The following is a 20,075-nucleotide window of genomic DNA, read 5'->3' as shown; positions in this document are numbered from 1 at the left end:
AAAAAAAAAAAAAAAAAAAAAAAAAACCAGGCAGTGGTAGTCTACAGGGCAAGTTTCAGAACAGACTCTAAAGCTACACAAAAAAACCCTGTCTCAAAAAAGAAAAGCAAAACAAAACAGTATATTTATGTGTATATACATACACCACATGCCTGTGGAGTTGGGAAGGCATTGGATCTCCTGGAACTGAAGTTACTGGCAGTTATAAACCACCCTAGGTGCTGGACCAAACATGGGTCCTCTGTAAGAGCAATAAGTGCTATTAATCACTGTGCCACCTCTGCAGTCCCTTCATACATACTTCTGAAGTATGTACAACCCATGGAAGATGTGTAAGCGGATGGAAAAGTGTCTGGTAATCACACAGGAAGGGAAGAAAAAGGAAGCCCGGTGGCTGGGCCTCACAAGAAGAGCAGTGCTCTAAGATGAAAAGGTCTAGTCTGGTAGCATCAAGGTGCAAGAGGAGAATACATACCGCTCACCTCTAGGACCTGAGAAAAGACACAGACTTTGCTGGACTGTCCAGAGGGAGACTAGCGCTTCAGAAGACAAAACAATCTGAACTAATGAGGTTAATGTTCCAAAGGACGCTGCTAAAACAACTGTCTTTGCTAAGGGCAAGACTGGCCAGAAGTCCAGTAGGAGAGCTCTATGAAGTCAGAAAAAGACAAACTAGAGACTACAATCCCTTCTCCGCCAGACCTGAATCTACTTAACTTACCATCCGATGCCTCTGCCTCCTTCTTGGTGGCATCCACAGCTTCTTCCCGCTCTTCATCTTCCTCATCTTCATCATCATCATCCTCATCCTTAAAGAAAAGGAAAAATTGAGACTAACAGGAAAAAGACAAGTTTTCATTCTTGAAGCCCTGCTATCTGCCTGGGTTCCAGCTAAGTGAGAAGCTGGCTCTCTGGTGCCCAGCATCTTACCTTCTCTGAGGAAGACTCCTGGGATGCCTCTTCCCCTTCACTGTCCAGAGCAAAGGATTTCCGGTGCTTGCCTTGGGTCTTCCCTCGTTCTTCATCTCGCTTCGGAGGCTTGGTCCCTGGACGTCCTGGTTCCCCAGCTTCCTTCTCTCGCTCAGGATCTGCAAGAGAAGTCAGAGCAGCTGCAGTTTATCGGTAATTACTGCTCTCCTACGCCAGATGCAAGGAATTTTACACACACTATTGTTAGTTTACTTTTACTAACAGGCCAAACTTACAGGCAGGAAAGTTGAAACTCAGCACACAGACGAACACACTAACATATTACACAACTTAAGCTACGTCCCACACATTTTCTTTCATCATTTTCTCAGCTGGATGAAAGAGGATGCTAACTTATTTTATTTGGCCCAAGAAAACAATATAGGACTGAGGGTTCTCCAGAGAAGCAAATCTGACTCAATAAAGAAGCTTCAAATCACACAAGCTGCCAACCAACAACCCAGACTTCAAAGACTAGGAAGACTGTACCACAAAAGCATTAGGTGGTAAACTCCAGATGTGAATTCTTTCTTTGTAAGTGGAAAAACCAAAACACAGATTCATTGAAATCAGCATAGCCATAATTAAACCCTAACTCTGGGAGAGGTCTATCTGATGCTTCCGATGCCTTTTGGAATTCCTTTCATTTGTTTTAACTCTGCATAAAGGTCTCCAATTGGTGCCTGGTTCTCAGAAATACCCTGGCCCCTTCACTCCTCCTCTCCTATCAGACTCTGAAAAGATCGCCTTTCTCTTCTGCCAACTGTCTACTTACCATCCTCATCTTCCTCAGCTGGAGTAGAAGGCCTGGGCCTCTTTTCCTCACTGGCCTCGGAAATTTCTGATGGCTCTTTCCTCTTCACCTGGAAGATGCAGAAAAATGGGGCCCACTTACAACTCAATCAGGGAAAATAAGAGGGAGGGAAAATTTAAAAAACCCTCAACTCCCAACCATCATTTCCCCAAGGAAGGGAGGCCCACCAGCTTTCCCCGCCACCACGTTCCTAGATACCTTAAATGAAGGCAACCGCAGGGCCCCTCGTAGCCCTGACCCAAAGGCAAAGGCCTCAATGCCCGTGATTCCGCCACTCTTGGCCCAGTCTACAAGGGACAGCATGCCCGGCTCTTTGAGTTTCATCTTTTCTTTATCTTCCTCCTTGGCTTGCTGTTTGGCTGCATTCTGGAAGGGCTGCAGATAGCAGGGAGACTTAGCTGCAGACTCCAGAGCACAGTTATTCCTTCCTGCCCAAGAACCAACAATGGGCCTCAAGAACACAGACATCCATTAACCGACACTATCTCTGGCCAGTTAAAGAGATTCTCAAGTCTGATACTTTAGGCCATCCACCCTTAAGAAACAGTTACTAATTTCTACCCTGTGACAACTGGTAGAACTGAAGACAAGCCCAGAAACACTTAAGAGGTCTGTCCACTGCAAGCAGCAGAGGCGCCAGGACAAAGCTCTTGTGACCTAGGTCTGTGCTTACCTTTTGCTCTCTGTCTGATTCCCCTGCCCATAATGCCCACATCCACTTCAGTTCTCTTATCCCTACTTTGATCTGGGCAATCAGGGAAAGTCAAAGGTGTATCTCCTTCAGCAAGTACTCAAGTGCCCAGCGTCCCTAGACTAGACCTCCTCACCTTGGCCTTTTCTTCCTTGCTCTCCCACCACTGGTCAAAGGCTCCAAAGGCCACATTCTCCACCATCTTGCGGTTGAGGTCTCGCTGCATAATGCTCTTCATCTCTTGGACAAGGGTGGCTAGCACACGACCCACAGTGCCCGCTGATGGCAGGGCCTTGCTTTCTGCCATCTCTGCTTCTTCCCTGTGAGGCAGCCGGGCTTCTTCTCCAGAGACTGAGGAAGAAGGCAGGGGCTCTGCTGCCATGGGCAAGGGCAGGTGGTAGGCTTCCCGGGAGTATGCCCCACGACCTTCTTGCCCTTGTGTGTACAGAGCATAGGGCAAGCCATAGGCTGCCTCTTGTGGGGGTGGGAAAGGGAGGAAGGCCTCGCCAAAGGCCCCACCAGGAGGACCAGCTGAGGCAGTAGTCAATCCCTTGCCCTGCCGCAGCTGGTGGAGCCGAGTTAACATCTGGGTCTGCATCTGGAAGGACATGGGCATCCCTCCCCACTGTGCTCCAAGTCGATCCATAAGTTCCAGGGAGTTCACAAAGTCATAGATGTGGGGTGGTGGTGGTGGGGGCGGCGGAGGGTACTCAGGGGGGGGTGGTCCATCTGGGTGGGGTGGCAGGAGGTAGGCAGGTTGATGGGGAGGATAACCCAGAGGAAGGGAAGAAAGGTAGGGAGGAGGAGGGGGAGGGGGTGGTGGCGGCGGCGGTGGCGGTTGCTGGGGAGGCGTTGGGGCTGGAGGAGGCGAACCACCCCTGTCATCATCAGAGATCTCCATATCTTCTCCGGAAGAACATGGAGAAGCCTGTAGGGTATGGAGGAAAGTCACAGACAGCTCCTACTAGAGCTTCCTGAGCGTCCCTCTCATTTCCTTGTCTGAGCACCTTCCCGCTCCCCTAAGACCTATGCTTCCTTCCCCAATCCTATGGCTGGCGGCAGGCTCACCTGATTCTGTCCATTGGCCTTTGGTGACTCCCGGGCAGCCCCTGGCTCTCCACTCCCTGCAGGTGCTACATCTTCAAAGTTGGCTGGGGCAGGAGGGGGTGTGCAGGGCCCATGACCTGCCCCAGAAGGCACCTCACCCCCTGCATCTCTAGCCCCAGGGCCTGCACTGTTGCTCTCTTCTTCTTCCTCTGTATCAGAGGCCAGGAAAGAAAATTTGGAGCGCTGTTCCTTCAGCAGCATTTCAATGCGGGAGTCCAAGCTGCTGTGCTGAGCAAAGGGGACACTCTCATTGGTGGTCTCTGGGGCTGGGGAGCCAGAACGGGCAGGTGAAGGTGGGCGTGGGGAAGTCCGGGCTTCTTCTCTCTCAGGGCTGGGTGCCCCACCACCACTACCACTACCACCACCACCACCAGGTTCTGGAGGCTCTGGAGGTGGGGCCTCTGAGGCAGGGGGCCGGTAGTCTTGGTCAGTGGATCGGTTGGGATCAGGAGCCAAGTAGGAGGTATAGGAAGGTGGGAAGCGCTCAGGTGTATTTTCAGTAAATGGGGCCCCAGGAGGATCCTCTCTAGTTGCCCGGCGAGGTGGGTAGGAACTGTGACGCTGGTAGCGATTCCAGCTTTCATAATATGCTGGGTAGCTAGAGTCAGAACCACGAAACTGAGAGGCTGAGGAAGATGAGGAGGAGGACGATGATGAAGAGGATGAAGATGTGGAAGAGGAGGCTGCAGTGGCTGCAGCAGTTGCTGAGGTGGTAGTAGAGGTGGTTACAGGGGCTGAAGATGTGGAGAAATGGCGGCGAGAAAAAGAATCTTGATAGCTGTTCTCTGACCGCCGGGGTTTGAAGGAAGTTGAAGTGCTGCTGAAGAAGTCAGGGAGTTAGCTAGGCTCCTCCCTGGGTGACCAAAGCCCCTCTAGACAGAGGTTCGATCCCAGCACTCACTTGGTGGCTCAAACCATCTTTCACTCCAGTTCCATGTGATCCACTGCCTGAGTACTAAGAACACTGTATGCACACACATACACGCAGACAAAACACTCAGACACATAAATCTAAAAATGAGCTATAGAACGAAGTTTAGAGGTTAAGAGCACAGACTGCTCTTGCAGAAGTTCCAAGTTCAAGTCTCAACACCCAGATGATAGTGGACAACCATCTATAACTTCAGTTCCAAAGTATCTGTCTCCTTTTAGCCTGCTTGCATGCAATAAACATACACACATGCAGAGACACATACAAACACACATAAAAACAGACAAATCAAAACTCCCCAGCATTTGCTTCTATGTTGCTGATCAGGTCCCAAACTAGTATCCCTGAAAACAGCAATTTGTTAGTTGAAACTAAAGACTAAAATAGTTTCTGACTCCTTCTCAGAGACCTAGGGCTCATTCTTCACAGCTATAGCTCCCAGAATCAAATGGTTCAGGCGAAAACAGGTGTGCCTTCCATACCTGCTGGAGTAGGCAGAGTCCTGAGAGTAAGGGGTGCTACCCCGAGGTGTGTAGGGTGTTCCTTGGGAGGACTGAGGGGTGAACTGGCCAAAGGAAGATGGGGTATCTTGTCGACTGCTGGAGAAATTTGTATCTTGGGAGCAGGGAGTGCCATTGCCAGGGGTGCCCCCCACAGCAGTGCCTGCTGGGTAGGCTGCCGTGTCTGAGGAAGATCGTCGGCGGGCTTCAGTCTGGAGAGAAAATGAGGCAAGGAGAAATAAAAAAAAGATCAGGAATAATTTAAAAATGTGTCCTGCCCCAATCCAAGAATCCCAGTTTTTTGTTTCTGAAAGCATCTAGGCATCATTCCTTTGCCTTCCTATACTTAACAGTAAAGTTTAGGGCTTTCCCAGATGGCTCCTGCTCCTGTGACTAGGCAATGTGTCCATGTGCCTAATACCACAGCAGCCACAAGCTTCTCACCGTCTCAGTGGCTGCACCAGAGCTCTGGAACTTTTCACTCAGGGCCTTGCCTCCAGTGGGCACCGTCTGAGGAGTGTACGAGCCATTGACAATCAATTCATAGTACTTCATTCGTTGTTGTCCTAGATGGAGAGAAATGGAAATCAACAGTCAGAAGGAAAAACAACCTCCCTGTTTCGGCAGTCTTTTTTCTTCCTCAGGCCTTGAGCTTCCTATAATTTTCCTAAGTTGTACTTTTTAGAACATCAATCTCATACTTAACTCAATCCTTGGGAATGTCTACCTCATTTCTACCTGCCTATGGTTGCTTTGACTAGATCTTGTCTTTGTACTTTTTTGAGACAAGATCTCATATAGCCAGGTTGGTCAAACTTGCTATATAGAAAACAATGGTCTTGAATTCCTGATACTACTGTTCTACTTTCCAGGTTAGGGATTACCAGGTATGTGCTACCACATACTGCTCTTTTACAGATTCATAGAACAAAGTCTGGCTCATCTTTACCTCCTAACTATTAGAAAAAAAATTAATATGGGTAGGCCACAGTGCTTGGCTTGGCATGAGAGAGGCCCTGGGCTCAATCCAAACACCCTGTTTCATAAACTCATAGTTTATACACATATCTCAATTAGAGTATTTTATAAAGTTTAAGAAAAGTACTCTGCAAAGTAGAGGTCTATCTGCTGCTAAGCCCATTACCCCTTTATGTTATAAACTAAAGACTGCAGAATTGCAGCTGCAAAGGTCAATCCAGCCAGGAGGTGGTGGCGCACGCCTTTTCAGCCCAGGACTCAAGAGGCAGAGGCAGGCAGATCTCTGTGAGTTCGAGGCCAGCCTGGTCTACAGAGTGAGATCCAGGAAAGGGTTCAAAGCTACAGAGAAATTCTGTCTCAAAAAACCAAAAATAAATAGAGAGATAAATCATTAATGAATAAAAACAAAGAAGTGCCAGCATAGTGGTACATGCCTGCAATCCTCATACTTTGAAGACTAAGTGAGGCCAAGGACCCATCCAGCTCAACATGAGCTGTACAGTGTACAGGTCAGTCAGAGACAGACAGCAAGGCTGACTAATACAGGAAACTGGAATGTAGAGCATCTTCACAGTATGCACAAAACCCTGGATTTCATCCCCAGCACCAGACAAGCCAAGCATAGTGGCACAAGCCTATGATCCAGGATGAAGGAGAACTAGAAGTCAAGGTCATTCTTGGCTATAAAAGAAATTAAAGCCCAGGCTTCACAACAGGAGACCCTGTCTCAAAAAAACAAAAACAAGGGCCTGGAAAGGTTCAATGGTTAAGAGCATCTTGTGTTCTTGCAGAGGACCTAGGTTAGGTTCCTACCACCCACATGGTGGCTCATAACTATCCCTGAATCCAATTACAGAGGATCCAGCATCCTTTTCTGCCCTCTGTAGGTGAATACGCATGCACGCATACACGCACAAAAATAAATCTTAAGGCAAGGCAGGGGTGGCACATGCCTTTAATCCCAGCACTTGGGAGGCAGAGACAGGTGGATCTCTGTGAGTTCAAGGCCAGCCTGATCTACAAGAGCTAGTTCCAGGACAGCTAGAACTGTAACACAGATAAACCCTGTATCAAAAAAACAATAAATAAATAAATAAATCTTAAGAGGCCAAAAAAAAAAAATCAAAAATAACACCCATGAGGTCAAGTGTAGAATTCAAGGACAGCCTAAGCTATAGAGTGAAACCTATAAAACAAACAAAAAAGTCACAGAAACTATCATAGGCTCTTTAATCTCAGCACTCAGGCAGCAGAGGCAGGAAGAAGATCTCTGTGAGTTCAAGGCCAGACATAGTTACATAGTGAGATTCTATCTCAAAAACACAGAAAACAAACATAAAAGATGTGCAATTACATACAGCAGTCTAAAGTCAGAAGGATATGAGTCGTCCCCTCACTTATAAACACCGACTAACAGCTGCTTCCCTTAGATGGCCCCTGTAACTAGTCTGCCATGGGTCTCATCTCTCCCTGCAATTCCTTGAAAGCAGTTCAAAATAGCCCCATCTTTTTTTACTTTTATTTGTGTGTGATGAACTTGTGGCTATCCAAGTGCACACACATGGAAGCCAAAGGAAGACATGGATATCTCCAATTACTGCATTCCCTCGCTCCCTCAAGACAGGGTCATGTTAAACTGAAGCTTGCCGTTTCTTAGGCCGGTTGGTCAGCGAGTTTCTGGGATCTGCTTGTCTCTACCCACCAATACTGAAGCTACAGGCACATACAAATATACCTGGACTTCTTGAGTGACAAAGATTAAAATTCAAGACTTTATCGTTACACAGTAAGTACTTTTATCCACTAAGTTCTCTCCCACCTCCTCTCTGGTTTTTTGAGACAGGATCTCATTATGTAGCCCCATTTGGCCTGGAATCATCTTTGTAGACAGGCTAACCTCAGTCTTCCCATCTCTGTCTCCAAACACTAGGACTATCGGCACATGGCACCATGAAACTGCCACGAGTATGCTAGGTCTAGGTATGTCCGCCACTACTGATCCAAGACTCCAGTTCCTCAGTTATCTAAAATTTCAATCATACTATATGTGCTATTAAAGCAAGCATAAAATATCTATAATTTCAAAACAAAAAAAGAAAAACCCTCACTAGCTGGAGAGATGACTCAGCAGTTAAGTGTACTGGCTGCTCTTCCAGGACTGAGTTCAGTTCTCAGCGCCCACATGATGGCTCACAACGAACAAAACTCCAGTTCATCCATGGGCATCAGGCATACATGCTGTACATAGATATACATGTAGACAAAACAGTCATACACAAAAACATAAATAATAGAACCCTCCTGAAATCTTAGTACTTTGGAGAACCCAGTATTAAACTTACTACATATAGTTCAAGTCTTACCCTAAGTACAATTTCTTAGAAGCAGAAAAGTATGATTGACAGGGGGGTACTGCCATTACCATGCTATCAATAACATAAAATACCTTGCATGTACCTTAATTTTTCTCTAAAATTTAAAAATTTTAAGTTCAGAAACACACCTGGCCTCAAGAATTTGGGTAAAGAATCATGACCCCGATTACCTTGGCTGAGCCCAATAGGGCATTTACAGATATAATCTCTGCCAGAGACCAAGCAGGAGACAAGGGAGCCTCACCTTTGATGTCAAGCTGGGCATGGATGATATTGCCCATGACAGAGGTGAGGTGGAGGTTCTTGACAGTCTCCTTGGCACCCCGAGTGCTGGTGAAGAGCACACGGGCCAGGCCCAGGTGCTTGCGAGTGCGGGGATGAAGAAGGATCTCCACTTCTTCCACTTCACCATACTTCCGGCACATATCCTTCAGGAAGGTTTCCCGCACATTGTCATTGAGCCTTGCAAAAGTTACTTCCTTCAGTGGGATCTGTCCGATATAGAATTCATCCAGCTGTGGAAAGACAGGAGTTAGTCTGGGGTTTCCATAATGAGCATAGTTCCCTTACCATTTGGGAAACTTCAGACTCATGCGATCAAGACAGGACTGGAGACTTTGTGATGGGCAAGTGAAGTGGGGATCATGAACCCTACAGTAGTACAGACCTCTCTCTTTGACTTCTGCTTATGACAAGACAACAATAAGGGAAAAAGGACACATAAAATATAAGAATCAACCCACACAAGAGAAAGCAGTAGGAAGAAATAAATAATCTATTAGCTCAGGTCTGATGATCACAGGCTAGATAGTAGAAACACAAAGGTAGGAAAATTTTTTCCCATTCAGAAGAGACAAGACAGTTCTGAGTGCACTTCTATAATACTACCACCTGGAGGCTAATGCACAAGGATCCTCAGTTCAAGGCCAGTCTGGGTTACCTAGGGAGACCATGCCTCAAAAAAGAGAAAAAGATAAGTCAGATATATATATAAAATCTAAAGATGATGCAGTGGTAGCAGAGGTGTAGACAAGGTGCCTGGGAGCCAAGAAAAGGATCATTCACAGAGAAAAGTCAGGAAAAGATTCACAAAGATGTTTCCTATCATTCTCACCAGGCTTTGTAGAAAACTCAAAGTTTACCAAAACAACAGAACCCATCTTGATGTTTTCTAAACACTGAAGAGGGTCTGGTCTGGTTTGGATATAACAAGGGTATAGAGTCAAGTAAGTGATTAGGCCTGCCCAGATCAATAACCACACATGCCAACGCTCCAAAACAGACCTAGCATGCCAGCAAGATGGCTCAGTGGATATAGGCACTTGTCACCAAGCCTGACAAGCTTGAGTTTGATCCTTGGACCCCATGGTGAAAAATCAGTTTCTACAAGCTGTGCTCTAATTTCGACATGTGCACAATGGTGTGTGCAAGCTTGAGTGTGAACACATGTGAGTTCCAGGACAGTCAAGGCTACACAGAGAAACCCTGTCTTGAAAAGAAAAATAAAAAATAAAAAAAATAGAAAGAAAAGGGAAAATACATACTTGTAAAATAAGAACAGAACCAGAGACAAATAACAGCAAAAGAGCCTAAAATTGAGGAGGAAGCCACAAACAGCAAGTGCAATAAACGTAAGACTCAGCATGAAGAGAAAGATTAAGATGAACAGGAAAGAACTACCAGGTGACTCCTAGGCTTCTAGGTTGTGAGCCCGGGTATCTGGTGTTGTAATTTATCAGCAGAGGAAGAATGAAAAGGACTGAGAGAATAAAGACAATGTGTTCAGGTCTCTGGAGTCTGGGTTTATGAGGCTGGAAGTAGGTATGGAAGTAAACATTCAGGCCAATAGAACTTAAGTAAGACTGCTCAGGGAAAGGGAAAGAGGGGGGAAACACCCCATAAATTACTTTAAAACTCAGTGGGAAATAAAACAAAACAAAGAAACAAAATTGGAAGGAAACAAAGATCCACCAACGTTTCTAGGCTCAGTGCAAAGCTTGCAGAGTATCTACCGTGGGAAAGGGAGCCACTCTTACAGACCAGCTGGGGGAGGACATACCCAAATGACAGTGAGAGACATAGGACACCAAGCGGGCAGTGGCCTTAGCGGTACCCTTAACTGCTGAAGAAGTAGGGTATCCCAGTCACGCTGTCTCTGAACATCCACCCATACCTCATGCCTCCAGACATCAACACCCTTGTTACCAGCGACATACTAGAGACACCTCAGCTATTTAAGTACACCTCCTGTCTCAGACATCTTAGTCTCACAGACTCAAAAGCAAGGAAATATGGTTGCCAGCGTTGCACTGGGCCAGCCACTCGGGGAGGCTACGCCAAGAGCAAGGTGCTAGGACCGTTGCCGCGCTCCAAGAACCAGCAGACACGTACCTTAAACTTAGGGACTGGGAGGGAGAAGTCTCTGTTCTTGGACCTGACATGGCAGCGGGGATCTTGGAGGTCTTCCACTGGTGTGTACTTCGAGTCCTAGCACAGAAAAGAGAGCGATGTGACCAGGACGAAAACTTAGCAGGCTGTCGACTCCGGGAAGCCAGTGGAGACGCACATACGCAAGAGCCATAACCTGCTCCTTCTCAAAGGACAAGCTACAGGTCCCGGAGGTCTAGGTGCTGAACACCGGGCAGGGCGGAGGGGGGAGGAGGGCAGCCCCGAGGTCCAGGGAAGTTCGGAAGCCATGAGGCACTCACGCTGACACTAAAGTGAACTCCATCGTAGCGGTACACCTTCTGGGAAGGCCGGCGCAAGGCAGGGTCCAAAGCCGGATCCACGATGAGCTTGTAGTTCCGCCACTGGAAGCTCGGGGCTTTCTGCCCATCTCCCCCACCTTCCTGGTCCATCCTCGCTCATTTACACTGTCAGGAAAAGAGGGATACGCAATGGGGGTCCAAGCCTCCGGCCTGACTCCCTTGCCGTCCCCCTCCATGGCTAGCCCGGATTCCAGGTCCCCCTCATCAGTCCAGTTCCCACACCTCGGCATGACCCACGGCTCCCTCAGATCGGGCCCTGAGGACCGAGTTCACTCTAATACTCCGTTCCCCCTCCACCCCCCAAGTCTACCCTCAGGGCCCAGGCCCAGCTCGCGCCCCCAGACCTTCCCGCTCTCCCTAGCGCGCCCCACTTGGCCTCCACGCAAGACCCCTCCCCCGTCCCCTGGCAGGCCCCGCCCCCTCCCGCCTCCTCACCGGCCAGCGGCCCGGGCCGAGCCCCGCTCCCGCTCCCACACGGCCGCTCGCGTCCCCGCGCCCCAGTCCTCTGGACCAGAGGTGGCACCCCTCCGGGGCGTTGGAAACACCGCGAGACCGAGCCTGAGCCCCGGCTTCGGTCCCTGAATCCAGGCGGGGGGGGGGGGTCGGGTAACGCGCGCCGCTGCCCTCTCCTCCCGCCCGGGCGCGTTCGGTGCCCCCCCACCCCGTCTCCGCGCACGCGCGCCAAGGCCCTACTCACCCGCTCGTGGCGAGCGGCTCACCCTCCCCCCACCGCGCGCAGCACCTCAGCGGCGTGAGGCGGCGGCGGCGGCGGCGGCAGCGCGAGACCCGGCCCCGCAGCGGTGGCGGCGGCGGCGCCCCCCCACCACCACCTCCCCGGCGCGCGCACCAAACACCACCGCCACCTGCACGAGGCCCAGCGGGCGCGGCGTCTGCATTCGCACTTTCGCTACAAGGACTGCGGAGCGATCCACGGGGCCGAGCGGAGCGGCTCTGCCTCGGCCGGCGCCCTGTAAAGCTCGGGAGTCGTAACCCAGGAAGCCTGAAGATCGGCCGCATCCCCCGAGAGTGGACTGTACCACCCTCATCCAGCTGCCCCGGCCTTGGGGTTCGTGACGAATCGGCGGCGACGAAAGCTGCGACGAGCCCCTGAGGAAAGAGGGGCGGAGCGAGGGGGAGGCGGCCAGCCGGAGCTCGGCAGATTTGAGTGGTGCGTCGAACGACGCAGATTCGCGAGGCGGGCGGGGCAAATGAGTGAACAGGATGCGCGCTCCTTTGCTGCTCTTCCCTGCCCCTTCCTTGCGCAGCTCGAATGCCTACGAGGCTGCAGTGCAGATTCGCCACCGTTCTAGGCTTTGGCGTCACCTCCTCTCACCTGCGCTGGAGTCGAGAAAATGACGCCCGGTTAGCCAAGCCCCGTTGGCAGTGTCGACTGCTATTCCTGGGTCTTTCTTCCTAGCCCAACTCAAGCAGCAGCCCACTTCCGACTTAGGGCGAAATGGTTACAGGGGAGAAGTCTTCCCGGAGCTTCCTGAAAAATTTCAGATCAGGGAAGGTTCCCAAATAATCCTAATGTGTCTTGTAGCGAATCTGCGGATCCCGTTGTGGGTGGGGCTAGCGCGCCGCGCAGAGAGGCGTGGCCAGGCGTGCGAAGCCCAGCGTAACGGGCTACTTCCCGTAGAATCCACCAAAACCTGGGCGGGATGGGAGGTGGAAAAATACAACCAGGAGCGGTGACTCAGGCACTTTCCCTGCCCGCGCACATGAGGTGATCGGTTTCTTGCCGCTCTTCTGCTCGGGCCCCTGTTGTATTTCGGACATAGTAGCACCGAACCTGCTGTGCACCGGAGGATGGCCCCGAACTCCTGATCTTTTTGCCTCTATCTCCTGAGGGCTGGGATTACAGGTGTGCGCCACCATAACCGGTTTATAGGATGCTGGATAGCTAACCTAGGGCTTCTTGCATGCTAGGCCAGCACCCTAGTTACACCTCCCTTGGGCCCGTTTTAAAATGTCCGTTTGACAAACAGGGACGAACAGGCCGAAGGGAAGTGTAACTAGATCTAAAACTGTTAGGGTTCACTCTGGTAAGTTTAAGAGAGCCGGGCGATGGTGGCGCACGCCTTTAATCCCAGCACTTGGGAGGCAGAGGTAGGCGGATCTCTGTGAGTTCGAGACCAGCCTGGTCTACAAGAGCTAGGTCCAGGACAGGCTCCAAAGCCACAGAGAAACCCTGTCTCGAAAAAACAAAAAAAAAAAAAAAAAAAAAAAAAAAAAAAAAAAAAAATGAGAGAGAGAGAGAAAAACCAAAAGAAAAAAAAATTAAAAATTAAAATGTAAGTTTAAGAGAAGCCTAAAAACCCTTAAGTGCGTCCTATGAAAGTAAAAGTCTCATAGTAGCCCAGTTAGCCATAGGCACTTCAGAAGCTCAACTAGGGCTTCACTTGGGAGCCTGGGGCTGAGATTGCCCCAAGGTTGAACACCCAGGCATTCTCACCAGGTCTACCTGGAGCTGAGGATGCCCTAAGTGGCCTCTCTACAGCAGTCCCTCATTAAATTGACCTCCCTTAGTGTCAAGTTATCCAAGAATGGATGTCTATTGGTCATAAGACTGCAGTCCTCACGACAGTGTAGGAAAACTATTGGAGTCTAGTTTTACACATTTTAATTAACCAAATAATAAAGACTGTCCAAGGTCTCTCACCGGAAGTCTAATGACAGGAATTGTGCTTTAAAAATATTGGGCTGGGGGGGTTGTTTGTTTTTTGAGACAGGATTTCTCTTTAATAGCCTTGGCTGTCCTGGAACTAGCTTTTGTAGATCAGGCTGGCCTTAAATTCACAAGCTATCCACCTGTCTCTGCCTCCCAAGTGCTGGGATAAAGGCGTGTACCACCACCGCCTGGCAAAAGAAATCTTTACATGAAGGCACAGGAGATGCTTCTTTTTTTGACCCAGTTGAAGGGTACCAAGTCCTTTTTCTTTTCTTTTTTTTTCCTTCTCTCTCATTTAGCAATCCCTATATAATGGTAATCAAGGCACAGACTATGTAACTGGCCTTCGCTGCCTCTCTGAAATGGGAAAGACAGACGTGTTTATTGAGATGGCAGTGAGGGCTAAACCAGATAATGTATGACTCGGCCCGGCCCACAGGATTAGGTGATGACTGGAGAAACTCAGATGACATCCCGAGTTACCAGTTAGAGGCCTGGCCTCTGGGTGACTGTCCGCCCCTGAGGGACCTGCACCTGGCCCTTAGGACATGCAGCCTTACCCAAGGTTTCCCCTTCACCCATTCACAGCCACAGAAACACGTGAAACAGTTTATTAACAAAAGGTCTATCGGAAATGTAGCATCTGGAGCGCTCTGCGTTCTAAGGGCTGAACTGTCTGCCTTACAAACCCCCTGACCTTGTCAAGGAGTCGAGTCGGCAGCAGTCAGTCAGTCTTCAAAGGTTCCTCCTCTCCCAGCTCTGGCCAAAGAGGTGGGAACAGATGAGTCTAGGGCAGTGGGACAGGCACCACCACAAGTCACCAAGTGGGAAGTGGCTCATCCTAGGGACAGACACCCAGGTCACCTACAGCAGCCCAGTCGGGAAAGGGGAACCCATCAAAACCATGACCGGCAAAAAACCCTCCCAGGATGTCAACTGTGAAATAGATTATACATAAGCAAGAGTTGACTGCCTTGGAGGACAGGTGTGCGGGCATGTCACCTTCCTGCGGAGGAGCAAGCAAATGCTCAGCACCACTGAAGACCCCGCTAGGGCCTCTACTGAGACCATTCTACTTCCTTTCTCCAGCTAGGCAAGGTGCAGCTTACAAAATCCACTGGGCTGTGGTAACGGGATATCCCTGGGAGTGTGGGACGCTGTGCAGGAATTTGGCCTCTACCTGAGAGTAGTTTACAGTACGTGGCTCAAGTCTGGGGCAACGAATGAGGTCTGTAGGTCCCTGGGATCCCTTGCAGACACGGGGCGTCAATGTTTCCAAGAGTCTAAGCCAGGCTCACACAGCCTGCAGCTCCCCCTGCAGGCGACTGAGTTCCTCCAACTCCTGCTTGTGACGGTCTGTCTTGTGGGCCACCAAGGATCGGTAGAAATGCAGGGCAAAGGCCATAAACACCAGTCCCACAGGTACCATGATTGCTGTGGAGGCCATAGCTGCCTGCCAACCTGGCCCATGGGCACCACCACACACTTGTCGGGGTGGACAGGCTTTGGAAGGCTGCTGTGGTGTGGCTACAGAAGCAGAGGACGGAGTGAGGTTGGAAGGTAAACTAAGGGTCACTGGTGGCACCTGGGACATAGGTACCACAGGAGCTGGTTTGTTCATGGGTGCCCCAATGGGCACAAACTTGACCCAGCCCACCAGAACAACTTCAGCTAGGAAGAGAAAGGTGCCCAGGGCAGTGGAGAAGCCCCAGGCCAGCTCCACATATCGGTGGAGTCGCTGGTGCGGTGACTGATGGACAGAGTTGAGATTGTGGATGTTGCTCACGGCTTCGATGTGGGGCAGCAGGCACGTGGAGACCATGAGTGCAAAGAGGTGCACGGCTACCAGCACGGTGGTGCAGGCACTGAAGGCCACCAGCAGGCCTGGGGGGTATTCATGGTCACTCTCCAGCTGCACCTCCACCATGGCCACCTGTGGGCACAAGAGGGAGACATGAGTCCCTGTGACAGCCTTGTCAGGTGTTTCCTTTTGCCTGTTGAGCAAACTTAGAACAGTGCCTAGAAGAAGATACTCAGCTGCCCCTGCCCACCCCACCCCCTTTCTTTGAGTAGGGTCTTACTGGTTGTGTGTGTGTGTGTGTGCCTATGCCGGTTTTTGGTTTTGTTTCATTTTGTTTTTTGTTTTTTTTCGAGAGAGACAGAGTATCTCTGTGTATCCTTGGCTGTTCTGGAACTCACTCTGTACAGCAGGAGGCTGGCCTCAAACTCAGAGATCCACCTGCTTCTGCCTTCCAAGTGCTGGGATTAAAGGCATGTGCCACCTCCGCCCACCTGTTTGAAATTTGCTAGGCAGCCCAAGTCAAGCTGAAACTGATCCTCCTGCCTCAGTTTTCCCAAGTGCTGGGATAAGCCACCATGCCTTTCAGTTACTCACAGCCCTAACTAAAAGGCTCTGCTGTGCCCTGTACTTTGAGCTCTCCACCTCACCATCAAGCTAACATTTTTCTGAGTTTTTACCTGGTTATAGCATATGGGTTAAAAAAGCACAGACTCGGGTAGGAGAAATGGCGTATCGGTTACGAGCACTGGTTGCTCCTCTAGGGGACCTTGGTTCAAATCCCCAGCACCCACATAGCAGCTCACAACTGTAACTCCAGTTCCAGAGGACACATGACACCACACAAGCACATGGTGCAGGCAGACAAAACAGCCATACACATGAATAAATCTTCAACAACAACAAAGCATAGACTCAGAGGCTGGGGATGCACTTCAGTGGTAGGGCCTTGCTTAGCACTCACAAGACTCTAGGTTCTGTCTCCAACCCACAAAAAGTGAATGAATGAATGAATGAATGAACAAAGAAAGCGGACTCAGGCTGGTGTGGTGACACATTTATTAGCTCACCCCGTGGGAAGCTAAGACTGGCTGATCTCAGGCTTGAGCAGCCTATGCTACATATTGAAACTTTGTTTCCAAAGAACCCAAAAGTGCCTTTAAACTCAGAGCTAAAGAGGTGCACCTAGGGCTACTCAGAGACCCTATCTATATTAAGTAAATAAATAAATCAGCCGGGCAGCGGTGGCACAGGCCTTTAATCCCAGCTCTCAGGAAGCAAAGGCAGAGAGTCAGAGGCCAGTCTGGTCTACAGCGTGAGTTTTAGGATAGCCAGGGCTACACAGAGAAACCTTGTCTCAAAATCTCAAAAAGAAAAAAAAAGTTACAAAAGCCCAAAACAAAACCTCTCTGGGCTGCTCGGATCCATTCTTAGCTCTACAATCTGTAATCCCCACAAAGACTTGCCTCAAATTCACTATCTTCCTGCTTCAGTGAGCAGGATTACAGTTATGTGCTACCTTGGCCAGCTGTGTAATCTTTGAGCAAGTGCCTCCCTCGATTTCCTACCTGGAAAAAAAATGTGGCTAGTAGGCTCGTTGAGAATGTTCAGATAATACATATTAGCTGCCACAGAGAGAGCCAGGCACAGACCGAGCTTTAATAGAGCTGATGCTAGCCTCCAAGGCACTCAGAAAAAAGTTGCCAACTCCTAAAACTGACGAAGCTTCATAAGTTTCCAAGTCAATCTAAAAACTTGGCAGATCCAGTGACATCAGATCCACATTCAAAAATTTAAACTACCCAAACTGAATCACAGCTGCTCATTTCTGACAGGTCAGGGGTCGCCTGGCCGTGTGACTCCACCCAGCAAGCCTGGGGTTTGCAAACATTAGAGCTGATGTACAAATTTGGGCTCTAAAGCCAGGCTGCTGAGTCCAAATCCTGTCCCTAGCTGGTTGGGCCCCAACATCTTGGACCTTGTGTCAGCTGAAAAGCTGACAGTCTAGCCACACCTGCTCCACACACACTGGACCTGCTAGTGTTGAATGCTTGTTGAAAAAGGATTTCGTGGAGCCCAGGTTAGCCTAGAAACTCTCTGTATAGCCCAAAGCCTTGCTTTTCCTTTCTACCTCAAGTGCTGGGATTATAGGTGTGTTCCACCATGTCTAGTTTCTGCTGGAGAATGAACCTAGGGTGTCCGGAAGGGTAAACACTCTACCACCTAGGCTACATCCATAGCCTTTGGATACAATTTATATACTGTTAACCTATCTCAGGCCACCTGGGGGTTAAGAGGATTTCCCCTCATTTCTGTGTAAGGATCCGGAGATTTGTACTGGGCCTAGAAAAGAAGGTGCAGGACAGCAGTGGCGTTTAGAAAATAACGTGGAATATTTTGGGAAATTAGGCCATGGCAGACAGTAGGCAGGGGTTTTCACACACAGGGATCTGGGCCAGCCTTAGTTCTGGTTTCTCCCAGGGGTCTGACCCAGTCTTCTCTCCGCAGGACTTGGGCAAGTCCCTGCTCCCAAACCCACACATCCAGCCTGCTGATCCTCAGGGAAGACCCTGACTCTTCTGCTGCCATCCCAGTGATCTGCAAGATCCGCAGACTGAACTGTTCTTTAGACGTGGGCTGGGCTCCCTCAAACTTTCTGGTGATAATGGGGAGTCGATTCCTTACGTCAAATGTCATCTTCACCAGACAGAGTGGGCTTCTCTGGGGAGTCTCAGCCCCTCAGAAACACCACAGACCAAGAACAACCTTTAGGTTAGATTTTTCATTCAGTTATCAGGGTTGCAGAACAAAGGGAGGTAGTAAGCCAAGTTACTTCTTACATGACCTCACCTGAACTCCCTCCAATGTCTTACACAAGGATACATTGAGGATGCCCTGCCTCCAGGCCGGCTCTCTCCTCCCCGCCCCTCCAATCCTGTGAAGAAAACCTAGAAGCTGATGTTTTGACAGGGCACTCAGCAGGGGAAAGCTTCCCCCCAGGCCACTTAGCACGTGGCTCTGAAGTTCCTCTGGTAAGTGGAGCTCATCCCGACACACCTAGCTCTAGAACACTTTCAGCTCCTCCTGGACAAGTTTGGCAAACCACAGAGGCAGCAACCTCAATGATCTCACAACTTCCTACCGACGGCAACGGGAGTGGAGGTCGGCTCAGGGTCGCACAGCTGGCCCGAAGTAGGGAGGAACCAGGACACATCTGTGTTCTGCACCCTGGAATCTTCTTCAGTCCCACTTCCTGAGGCCGCTGCTGGGACCGTTAGTTGATATTATCCTCCCACACCTGCGGTTTATCAGACTCCATCGTTAGCTCCCTGACCAGCTTCCTTCCCCAGCAGCTTCCTCGCCGGCTTCTTACTTTTCGGGGCAACTCTAGCATTCCTCGAGCCTTCTGAGAGGTGGGGGCATCTTCCATGCCCCAGCCCTCTTCCCCTGACCTGGCTGCTAACAGCTCTCATTCAGCTCGACTGGCCTTTCAACTCTCGCGGACTTGGTAACTAAGCGACTTCTGTGAGAACAGACCTTTTCCCCACCAGTCTACTCTCGCAGACCTCGTCATTCCCTTCTTCCGTGACACCCCTGGATCGATCTTCCTCAGCCGTTTATATTCTTAAGGCCGTGCCTACGACAACCCTGTCCCTGACATAAAGGGCTTTTCCCAGTCTCTTGAGATTTCGCTCCTTCCATGACGCTAAAGAAACCCTTCTATTTCGTCCCGCACTCCCTTGGGGCCCGTTTTCTTGGCTCCTCGACCCGGAGTCCACCCCGTGCCTCGCCCACCCCGTGTGCCCCTTCCCGCCCCTCACCATGGCGAAGCCCGACAGCAGAGCAGACGTGCGGCTGGAGGCTTTGAGTTTAGCCCGGCTGAGGTAGAGGCGGCGCCAGCTGAGCGCCCGCAGGGAGTGCTGGCTGGCCCCCATAAGGTCCAGGTAGCCGCGGTGCACGAACTCCCGGTATGTGGCCGAGCCCGCGGGGCTGTCCACCTCCGGGTTCAACGGGGCCTGTTCGCCCGTGTCCCCCTCGCCGCCCTTCATCCTGAGAGCGGCTACTCCACCCGCGCCGACCGTCACGGAGGAGCCGAGGCGCCTTGGGACCCCAAGAAGGGCTGGTCCAAGCGCGGGCGGGACCCCATCTCTGCCAGCCCCAGCGGGAGCAGAAGCGGGTGTCTATAAGGCCCTGGGACCGAAGCAGGAACTGGGGCAGGGGCGGAGTCCCACGACCACATGATTGGGTGGAGCCGAGACCGAACCCCAAGCAATCTGGCCCGTGGGCAGAGATCCCGAGGGAACCCCACGACCCAGGCCACCAAAAATAGCCCAGTGCCTTCGAGCTACCAGGGTGAACGCCCACAGCTTCCGTCTGGGAATTCGCCGACTTCAGACCACCCAAAGTACACCTGGGCAGTCCCAGGTTCCCAGACGTCCAGTCTTTCCTTGCACGGGCATCTCAGGGAAGCGA

The 20,075-nt window shown here is 50.5% G+C and overlaps 2 protein-coding genes across 5 annotated transcripts in view; both read right to left on the bottom strand.

Annotated features, from left to right (window-relative positions):
* Window positions 1–12,136, bottom strand: part of Setd1a (SET domain containing 1A, histone lysine methyltransferase) — a 24,389-nt gene extending 12,253 nt beyond the window's left edge. The window contains exons 1-12 of one of the 3 annotated variants that reach the window (XM_050165838.1): window positions 11,997–12,136; window positions 11,074–11,238; window positions 10,757–10,852; window positions 8,610–8,880; window positions 5,457–5,578; window positions 4,995–5,224; window positions 3,543–4,401; window positions 2,611–3,402; window positions 1,982–2,158; window positions 1,745–1,832; window positions 931–1,088; window positions 722–809 (exon numbers count right to left, since the gene is read on the bottom strand). In XM_050165838.1, the coding sequence (XP_050021795.1) occupies window positions 722–809; window positions 931–1,088; window positions 1,745–1,832; window positions 1,982–2,158; window positions 2,611–3,402; window positions 3,543–4,401; window positions 4,995–5,224; window positions 5,457–5,578; window positions 8,610–8,880; window positions 10,757–10,852; window positions 11,074–11,223 (3,031 nt within the window). In that variant the 5' untranslated portion in view covers window positions 11,224–11,238; window positions 11,997–12,136. The other 2 variants (XM_050165837.1, XM_050165839.1) reach the window with 2 other exon arrangements.
* A 2,263-nt stretch (window positions 12,137–14,399) lies between these two features.
* Window positions 14,400–19,991, bottom strand: Orai3 (ORAI calcium release-activated calcium modulator 3). Of its 2 annotated transcripts, none has more exons than XM_050165868.1 (2): window positions 19,424–19,991; window positions 14,400–15,737 (listed from the first exon to the last, which is right to left on the bottom strand). In XM_050165868.1, exons 1-2 carry the CDS (start codon window positions 19,649–19,651, stop codon window positions 15,099–15,101), a joined length of 867 nt encoding a protein of 288 aa, XP_050021825.1. In that variant the 5' UTR covers window positions 19,652–19,991; the 3' UTR covers window positions 14,400–15,098. The 2 variants fall into 2 exon arrangements, with proteins under 2 accessions (XP_050021825.1, XP_050021827.1); XM_050165870.1 differs by lacking the exon at window positions 19,424–19,991 and adding an exon at window positions 18,745–19,372.
* Between the last annotated feature and the right edge of the window lie 84 nt (window positions 19,992–20,075).

This window comes from Alexandromys fortis, unplaced genomic scaffold (genome assembly GCF_014885135.2).
Source record: "Alexandromys fortis isolate MF-2015 unplaced genomic scaffold, M_Fortis_MF-2015_v1.1 scaffold_146, whole genome shotgun sequence".
In the NCBI taxonomy this organism is placed as follows: Eukaryota; Metazoa; Chordata; class Mammalia; order Rodentia; family Cricetidae; genus Alexandromys; species Alexandromys fortis.
Note: the sequence above shows the minus strand (reverse complement) of the source record. Positions and strands in the feature narration are given on the sequence as shown.

Bases quoted from the DNA above. Each gene is read 5' to 3' on its own strand.
- Orai3 (XM_050165868.1), bottom strand. From the start codon at position 19,651: ATGAAGGGCGGCGAGGGGGACACGGGCGAACAGGCCCCGTTGAACCCG. The intron at 15,738-19,423 runs GTGAGGGGCGGG...TTGTGCCCACAG, and splicing joins TGCTGTCGGGCTTCGCCATG to GTGGCCATGGTGGAGGTGCA.